This window comes from Gossypium raimondii, chromosome 6, assembly GCF_025698545.1.
Source record: "Gossypium raimondii isolate GPD5lz chromosome 6, ASM2569854v1, whole genome shotgun sequence".
NCBI classification, from domain to species: domain Eukaryota; kingdom Viridiplantae; phylum Streptophyta; class Magnoliopsida; order Malvales; family Malvaceae; genus Gossypium; species Gossypium raimondii.
The window spans coordinates 25,624,747-25,634,936 of NC_068570.1; the positions used below are offsets into that span (position 1 = coordinate 25,624,747).

Sequence of the window (10,190 nt, forward strand, 5' to 3'; positions counted from 1 at the left end):
ATACTATACCTATTGTTTTAGCGCTTATCATACCAGATCAAATCAGTGAGAGCTGCATGATGAATCATCTTGGATTTTTGGCTCCTTTATACTTCAGCACATACATACATGCATTCATTGATTGGAAACTACTCATGGAAGCATAGCCACATGTAATTGCAACAATGACGCTTGTGGTGGTCAACCTTTGCTAACAACTTAACACAGCCTTTATCATATGCTCTTGTACAAGATATTGAATCAAATTCAAAATACCAAAGTATAAGATCCAATAAACAAGGACATGCATTACCTAAAGGTATTTTAGTCCCAAACTGATAACTAACATACAGTTAGAACTAGCAGTAATATTCTTAACTGTCATTGTCAATACTCTGGCGTAGTTCCAAGATAAACCTGTACTCTATGGTCTAGGCTATTGACGTTTGACAGCCACCCAACCGGGCAATTCAAAGACAGTCCCTTAAGTAACTTATTAAAACCATATTCTGAGAACCTTAAAGACTTAGCTGATTGCTAGGAAAATCAAATCAACAAGGAAATACTAGTCAACCATCTAACAGTTTCCACAGCTCATGGAAATGCAAAATAGTATACTAGATGCCTAACAAAGAATTCCTTCTTGATTGATTATGAAAAATACATAGGACAAGGAGGAACCTGAAATCATTCTCCTCCAGAACATTGAAAATAACTCCACAAGTACACTAGTCGAAGGGCTTCTCTGCAGTCTTTAATGAATAAGCCAGCAATTTGTTTTGCCCCCAAATAAACCAGCAAGGTGTTCTCAGAACGTCAGCTCTTCACCATCGCTACCATTTGGGAAGGTGACACATTTGAAGACTTTACATTTGGAACATAACAAATAACCAATCTGCATTTCAATTTTAAATGAGGGGTTTTAGTTTTTGATTCATCATTTTGCAGGGGACGAAGCCAGAATAACATGTAATGTGGAAGGCAATACGGGGCACTATATACTGAATTCTGAACAGAGCAGCCACTTGTTGTGATGTCCTAGTCTTATACCTTATGTGTAAGCCTGCTCGGTATCATTCTAAGCAAGCATATAGTGGTTTTTCTTTCTCCCATGAACATTTAATCATGATATTTAAACCAAATCTTCATACATACATACATACATACATACATACATACATACATACCACCAAGCAGTTAAATCAGCTGTGCCTATGCACATCTAGATTGCAGGGTATGTGGTGAAAAATAAAAATTGGCAGAAACCACTGAAAGCATGCATCGTAAACTGGTAGGAAAAGGAATTTAGTGGATTAGAAATTTGGAAAAGCAGGAATACGTACAGCTTTACAAGATGGGCACCGGCGGTAGATCCGCTTGTTGTCCGCTGTGACGTTGGTTTTTTGTCCTTTACAAAAATCACAAAGCAACCATCCTTTCCCATTACAAGGTTCACACATGATTCCTCCAGCATCAACCTTGAGTTCAATTGGAGTGGGAAAACAGTGGAAGAAGCCACAAGGTGGAAATTAAATTGAAAAAACAACAAATCATAGGACAGAGGAAAGTATTATGTAGCACATGTTTGAGGAAGCAAAGGAGAAGTGAAAATTCCAATCAATAAGCAAATGAAGCTGACCTCTTGCTGTTGCTGGAGTTGGTGGAGAGGTGCACAATGCAGGGGTTTGAAGAAAGGCCTGGTCCAGGTGGTCCTTGAAGCCACCGGAGCTGTAGCTGGCGGCGTCACAATCATCCCTGGGAATTTCAGAATGGAGGGCGGTCTCGTCATGCAATTCACCATTATAAATTCAATACACTATACAAGCATTAGCATACAAGTCTGTTTTATTTATTTCTGCATTTCAAGATTCAATTCAAGCCAAGCCACTACTATCATAACCATTATTGTGTGGTTAATAAAATGAGAGACATCCACAAAATAACATATTTGCCATCACTCCTTTTTCTGCTAGTTACTGCCAACCATATATATAATTAGTAATGGCTTATACAAAAAATCAAAAAACTAATTTAGTTTTTCTACCTTAAATCCCACCCGATACCTTGCTGTTAACAAAGAAAAAAAAAACCAATTAAATCCGTTCCTCAATTATTTTCATTTTAACCAGATCACAGGGTATTTTATCAAAAAAAGCTTTTTTTTTAAAATTATCGAAATGGGCTCATTATTTAATTATTTACCAGAATGATCCATTCTCCAGCAAATCGCGTCCACGTCAACGCGATGCCAGGGGACGTGTCAGGAAATCGCGGCCAAGTCAGCGCGAGTTGCTGACATTCCAACGGTCAAAAATTTGACCTTTGCCCCCCCAGCGGTAAAAAAAAACTATAAATACCCCCACCCCTTTTTATTTTTTCACAAACTAATCCTCTCTCATATTTCCTCTCAATTTCCTCTCAATTTCCTTCCAAAATTCTCTCAAATACTAACAATTAATTTCAATTTGCTCTCAATTTCCTTTTCTAAAATAATTTTAAAATTTTTTATATTTTTTATAAATCGTAAAAATTTGTACGATTTCATCAATGGCCGGATCATTGACTCGTCTTGATAAGCATCACATATCGGTGGAACAAATGAAAATGGTAAGCGTTAAATATAATTTTTAAATATTATTTAAGAATTTTTATTTATGCATTTTTAGATAATTATTAATTTATTATTTGTTATAAAAGTTTATAGATCGGGTATTGGAATGTAATATCCGGAATATGCATGCTCCTTCATCACCGTTGGTAGAGAACTACATGCGGGAAGCTAGTTTTTGGCATGTGGCGACGTTGGCCGGGGATGCAAGGTGGACCCAAAACTAATCACTGCGTTGATTGAGAGGTAGAGACCCGAGGTGCACACATTCCATCTTCCATGTGGAGAGTGCACTATCACTCTAGAAGATGTCAGTCTGCAATTGGGATTGCCGGTGGACGGGTACCCAGTCACCGGGTTTGCCTAATCTAGCGATTGGGGGGAGGTGTGCTACGAGCTTTTGGGCGCTATTCCGGAGAAAATGGAGGGAGGTAAGATCGAGATGGGCTGGTTACGTGACACATTCCCTAATCCGGATGAAGATTCAACCGAAATTGAAAGAATTCAATATGCTCGGGCATACATTCTTTAATTAATTGGAGGTTATCTGATGCCTGACACGTCACAGAGCTGCGTACATCTAAGATGGTGCTGAAACTCGTTGATTTTAGAGCAGTCGGTGAATTGAGTTTGGGGTCTACCGTCTTGGCAACGTTATATCGGGAGATGTGCAGGGCGACGCGACCGAAGAGAGCAAAAATTGGAGGTTGCCTGTCACTACTGCAGTCGTGGGCACGGTTTCGCTTTCCATTTCTACGTCCTCGAATGGACCACCCATATACATTCCCACTCATAACGAGGTAAATTTTATATTAGATTTTACAATATTTATGTAGATTTTTAAAAATAAAAGTATGCTAAAAATTTATTTAATTAGGTGGAACCATCCGGCAAGTCATGCTCGATTACCTACCTCTCTTGAAGATATAGGGCTTCTATTGGACCAACGGTCGGAAGCACAAGTAAGTATTTAATAAAATAGATATTTCCATACATTCGCTAGTCGATTGGTATTTAGTATTTAGTATTTAGTATTATGTATATAACTAATATTTCTATCATGTTCATATAGTTTCAATGGACACCATACGATGATCCGGCAATTCGGGCAGTAATTCCGGAAGAGTTCTTACAAAATCCGAACGCTTGGCATGTGAAAGTCGCTTTGATCAACTACGCGACCGTGGAGATGCACCAGTCAGACAGGGTGTTACGGCAATTTGGATGTAGACAACCGATTCCCGTAGACCCTGAGGTGTTTGACGATCACCACAAAGTCGACCTTCGGTAATTGAATACGAATTGGCCGAGATACTGGTCCGAGTACATGGAAATGTGGGAAGATCGGTATGAATATATACCTACTCTGGAACCAATCATCGTTCCGGAGTTAGCGTGCGTTCCAGAATACATGCCATGGTTTAGGATCCATGGCAAGCCGTATTCTTGGCGCCGGAGGAGAGGCGGCAAAATACGTGTCGAAAGGGAAAGGCGCGTGCCTCTAAATCCAAGATGACAAGACGACGAAAGCAGCCCCTCAACGAGGCCCAGACATTCACCCGAGTCATCATCAGCGGCCATGCAATCACCAGGCCCAACGAGAGCACCGACACAGTCACCCGACGCAGTTAGCTCAATGATGATACCCACGAATCGCCGCTTCGAGATGATACCAGGTGCGTTTCCTAGCCCTTATATGTATCCTAACCCTTATATGTATCCTTTTCTGAGTCCTATGGCAGGTTGGAGCCAAATGCCCGATTCAGCTTCATTTCCTGTTATGCCGAGTGGACCGCCGATATATAGGTCAGCGGCGCACCAGAGATCGCAAGAGGGGCCGTCGGGGAGCTCTCCTTTTTACCAATCCCTACCAACGTATGGGTTTCAAACACCGTCGCCGTTCGTGATGCAAACACCTCCATATACACTATTCTTTGAAGGTGGATCATCGTCCCAAGTCCGACAACCAAATGCTGTACTGGAAGAACCTGAATCCCCGCCGGAAGAACAACAACCGCCGCCGGAAGCTAGAGAAAGGAGGAACCCAGCGCGTAACCATCGATGGCCGCCATGTGGCCTTTGAATCCATGAGCATAGACATTGATTGCCGATTTAAATTTATTTGTACAAATATTTTGAATATTTTGATATTATTTGATGTAATAAAATAGAAGTTTATTTGATGTAATAAAATAGAAGTTTATTTGATGCAATAAAATAGAAATTTTTAATATTTTGAATATTTTGATATTATTTGAGAATTCTACTAACCATTAATACCCTTAACTTAAAAACCCTAACCTAATTAAATTAAAACCCTAACTTAATTTAATTAAAAACCTTAACCTAATTAAATTAAAACCCTAACCTAATTTAATTAAAAACCTAACCTAATTAAATTAGAAACCTAACCTAATTTAATTAAAACCCTAACCCTTAACCCTAAAACCCTAACCTAATTAAATTAAAAAACCTAACCTAATTTAATTAAAAACCCTAACCCTTCACCCTAAAACCCTAACCTAATTAAATTAAAAACCCTAACCCGTTACTTAAAAACCCTAGCACTTAACTTAAAAACCCTAACCCCCTTAACTTAAAAACCCTAACCCTTAACTTAAAAACCCTAAACCCTTAACTTAAAAACTCTTACCCTTAACTTTAAAACCTTAAACTAAGTTAATAATTTTACTTTCACATAATGTTAGATTTGGAAAAATGTTTTTTCCTGGTACTAACAATTAATAACCCTAACCTAATTTGATAATTTTACTAACCATTAATACAATTTATCACTTAATAATTTTACTTTCACATAATGTTAGATTTGGAAAAATGTTTTGACCGGTACTAACAATTAATAATTTTATATAATTTGAAATTTTTACTAACCATTAATACAATTTATCAATTAATAATTTCACAAACTTAATTTTTTTACAATTACATTCAACTATTGCGATTAGGGCATGATTGACTTGTATGGCCTGGATTCCTACACCATCCGCACAACTTCGTTTGACTAGCTGTTTCTCAGATATCCATATAGTTACGTATTCTAGTCGAGCAAGGTCGACCCTTTGGTTTGCGATGTAATTCTCTATCCGGTAACAGCTTAAAAGGAGCAAGAGATACGGGCGACCACTTACGTTCATCTGGGACCGGTGGGAAAACGTGTCTCCAGACGTTGTACATGTTTTCTAATTTGTACACTTCGTCCACATAACTCATCGGATCCAGACGGAGATTCTGACAAGCTGCAATAACATGCGCGCATGGATAATGAAGTGCATCAAACATCCCACAGTCACAAGTCCTATTTTACAAGTGTACACGATATTGCCCACCAACAACACCGTGGTGCGATCTGTCAAACTCTGTCACGCGAAACCATAAATTGTCTCGATCGTGACACACTGCGTGCATGGTGTTTGCCCTCGCCTTGGCCTTGTTAATTTCTTGAACTACCTTACTGCACCATACATGGCCTCCCTGCATCTGGCCTGCATAACTTGTTGCTCGCTTTGGAAATAGCGCCGCCAAACGAAAATATGTCTCTCGCACAACCGATGTTATCGGTAGATGGTGCGTTCCTTTAAGAACAGAATTTATGCATTCAGCCAGGTTCAACGTCATATGGCCATATCGTAGGCCGCCGTCGTATGCTTGTGCCCACTGTTCGAAACGTATGTTACAAAGGTAGTCCACCTCTTCTCCTTTAATTGAACGTAAAATTGCCAACATATCGTGAAAACGATCTTTATTTATTTCATACCCTGCCAATATAAGATCATAGCGAATAATTTATACCACTTCTACCAATAAAACTAATTCAAATTGACAAATGAAATAACACAGATATAGACTAAATACCTATGTTGGTCACTTGTCGTCGCTCACTCTTAGATAGATATTGCCTGTAGTAGTTCGAAGCAACGTGTCTTAGGCAATATCTATGGTGTGTGCGCTGCCATAAGCTTCCCTGTCGATCAAATGCAGCTCGTATACCGGCACCCCGATCTGAAATAACACAGATATCAGGTTGGGGGCACACATGCCTCCTTAACCTAGAGAGAAAGAAATCCCAGTCATCAGACGACTCCCCCAGTGTTATTGCAAATGCAATTGGAAGAATTCTCTCACCGCCATCCTGTGTCACTGCAAGCAATAGCCGATGAGTATACCTTCCGAACATGAAGGTACCTTCAATTTGTACCAACGTCTTGAAGTATGGAAATACGTCTCGGCATTGCTTAAAGGTCTAAAACAGGCGTTTGAACACTTGGCATCCACGTAGCAATAGGCCGTTGTAGTATGCATGTTCCGTTTCAAGGTCTATGATGGCACCTGGGACGTATCTCTCTAGCACCTAACACCACTGTCATATTTCATTATATGAGGCGTCCCACCCACTATGCATCTTCTCCAACGCCTTTTGCTTAGCTATCCAAGCCTTGCGGTAAGAGGGCGTGTACCCTATTTGGCTACGGATATTGGCAATTAACACTGGCACTGAAGTCCTGGGATCTGTTTTTACCGTGGGCAGTATCAAGCTAACTAACATAGCTGAATCCATCTTGGGATGATCTTGTGAAACACCTATAAACCGAGTACATTAAATAATGCAACATTGCATAATAAAGTATTATTCAGAAACCGTCAATACTATACCCGCAGCACATGTATGTGGACCTTTGTACTTTTTAATCTCCCACAACCCTGTCATTTTCCTTAACGAGGAGTAGATTTTCCATGAACATGTGCCGTCTTGGACCGCACACTTCGCCTCAAACTTATCAGATTTGGATTTAACGAAGTGGTAGTTAACGCCGTTTTTGATGCTATGTTGTTTCAAAGCACCAATAAAACTATCCTTGTTGGTAAACTGATTACCAACTTCAAATTCATCAGAATCTACCCCCGAACTTGTACAATCACGCAACCGTTATGGTAGATCTGGAGACTCTAACGCATCATCTACGGACAGATCGACATTATGCATGTGGGCTAGAGGTGAGTATACTCTGAATCGTGGATTTTCTTAATCATCTGAACTCCTTTCAGCATCTTCAGATTCTGTTGGAATAGGCTCCGGTTCAGAAAATAAGCCAACTTCTGCACTATCCGGCCCGGGCTCTCGAGATGGATCCACATCGGAGTCATCTTCTAACCCACAATCATCTGCAGCATACGAGGTCCCCTCACCGGTTGACGTCGTAGGGAATACGTCATCCCTTCTTCTGGGCATTCGATAACGTCCCCAATTGGATGTAGATTGCCACCCACTAGAACTTGATGTCGTTCCCTAGTACGTATTTCCAGCATCAAACATCGAGCCACCGACGTACATGTCCCATCCACCGACAGAGTGTCTTGCGGGGGATGTGCATTCGACACCGCTACCAAACATGGGCTGTTCCGTATTTTGTAACCCGCTAACCGAGTGTCGGCCAGGGGTCATTATACATCTCAAACACCGGTTGCAAGTATATCAGTTGGCGATGTAAATTGTACATATAACTCAATATAAGGTGTTCCACTAGTAAGATGAGTCTGCACCATTGCCTCCAAGCTACGAGCACCTTTTATGTTGAATGAGTCATATGTCACCGGATCAACAAAAGAACAAAATCGATACGTGATAGATAGAACTTTCATTGGCGTCGTTTCGAAAATTTTACGCCTAATTCTTTTATGAAGTTCTGTCAAATCTATGTTCTGGTTAAAAACCAGTCGCACCGTATTCTCCGAAATTGCGTATTCTACGGATCAATATACTAAGTGAAGAAATTGCATAATTTAGATTGATAATGATAGACGAAATCTAGGTGAATTATTTCTTGGGTATTGTTTCGCTTCTTGGTTGTTTAAACAATTATTTTCTTGATTTGTTCTTTGTCGTGTTCGTAGTTAATTAATTTAGTTAATTTTAGTTTTAATCCATCACTCGATTTTATCAGTTAAATAATAAAAAGATGGTAATTACTAGTACTTTTATTCTTTGTGGGAACGATATCTTTCCTCACTGTAGCTAAATTATTAATTAATAGGTGCACTTGCCCTAGTCAAACTTTTAGTTGGTTTCGTGGACATCAAGTTTTCGGCGCCGTTGTCGGGGATTAAAATATTAGGAAAATTTTATTTCTATTAATTTAGCCATTTTTGTTTTTAATATTTTTGTTTTAATTTAATTTTTACATTCTAATTTTTTGTTTGTTTGATTCTGACAGGTTCTTTGGATTTATGACTAGAGGAAACCTATCGGAACCGTTAATTTTTTATAGTGAGATTTAAAGAACTACTTGTAGAAATCGGAGAGAAGTTAGAGAAACAAGGCAAGATCAACAGATTTTAATAGACGGTCAAGAGGAAAAGAATATTACTGTGGAGATGGATGATAATTAAAACAATCAGCTACCTCCTGCATGTCCTACTCCTCGGACTATGTATGATTATGCTAAGCCTACTCTGATTGGGACTGAATTGAGTATTGCCAGATCGACTATTAATGCAAATAATATTGAGATCAAGCCGAACATAGTTCAAATGGTGCAGCAATATGTTTAGTTTTATAGTGTGCAAAATGAAGATCCGAATGCTCATTTAACTAACTTTCTAGTGATTTACGACACTTTCAAGATCAATGGTGTTACTGATGATGTCATACGCTTATGGTTGTTCCCATTCTCGTTGAGGAGCAAGACAAAACAGTGGTTAAATTCATTACCACGGGGTTCTATCATGACTTGGGCTCAAATGACAGAGAAGTTTTTGTTAAAATATTTTCTGCTGGCTAAAACAGCTAAGTTGAGGAATAACATCTCTTCTTTTATTCAATTTGATATTAAGACATTTTATGATACATGGAAGAGATTTAAGGATTTTTTGAGAAGGTATCCTCATCATGAACTACCTTTGTGGTTCCAAGTTTAAACTTTTTTTTAATGGTTTGAATCCCTCAACTAGACAGATGATTGATGTAGCAATTGGCGGAACATTGAATGGAAAACCACCTGAGGCAGCTCAAGCGTTTATTGAGGAGATGTCACTGAATAATTATCAGTAAAAAGTTATGAGAATAAAACCTGTCAAAGCAGCCGAAGTTTCTAATATTGATGCAGTTTCTATGTTAGCAAATCAGGTTAAAGCTTTTGGTAAAAAATTGATGGTTTGAATTTTTCTAAGTAGGTGAATTCGGTAGTACAATGTGATGCGAATGGAGCGGGGATAATTAATTCAGAATGTTTACTCTTCGGTTCTAGCATGGAGCATGAGTAAATCAACTTTATGGGTAACAATTCTAGACCTCAAAATAATCTCTATAGCAATAACTATAGTCTAGGATGGATGAATCATCCAAAATTTTCTTGGGGTCGTCAAGGAAATCAAAGGTCACAACCCCTTCGGGTTTTTAGCAACCTTATCAGCAAGAAAAGAAACCAAACCTTAAGGAGACGTTAGCTAAACTTATTTCGGTGTCTGAAAATCAATTTCCAAACACTAAGACAACTTTAAAAAATTAGCAAGCATCGATTCAATGTCTTGAAAATCAGATTGGATAGCTTGCTAAACTGGTTTCGGAGAGACTGTAAGGTAGCTTACC

General features: G+C 39.0%; 1 protein-coding gene and 1 non-coding gene across 2 annotated transcripts; both read right to left on the minus strand.

Annotated features, from left to right (window-relative positions):
- Positions 1–223: 223 nt before the first annotated feature.
- LOC105774605 (hypothetical protein) lies at positions 224–1,924 on the minus strand. The gene is made up of 3 exons (XM_012597151.2): positions 1,619–1,924; positions 1,323–1,457; positions 224–874 (listed from the first exon to the last, which is right to left on the minus strand). The coding sequence occupies exons 1-3, from the start codon at positions 1,778–1,780 to the stop codon at positions 788–790; spliced, it is 384 nt and encodes a 127-aa protein (XP_012452605.1). The 5' UTR covers positions 1,781–1,924; the 3' UTR covers positions 224–787.
- A 7,467-nt stretch (positions 1,925–9,391) lies between these two features.
- Positions 9,392–9,498, minus strand: LOC128042045 (small nucleolar RNA R71). Its single transcript, XR_008197253.1, has one exon. It is a non-coding gene; the product is annotated as a small nucleolar RNA R71 (small nucleolar RNA).
- Between the last annotated feature and the right edge of the window lie 692 nt (positions 9,499–10,190).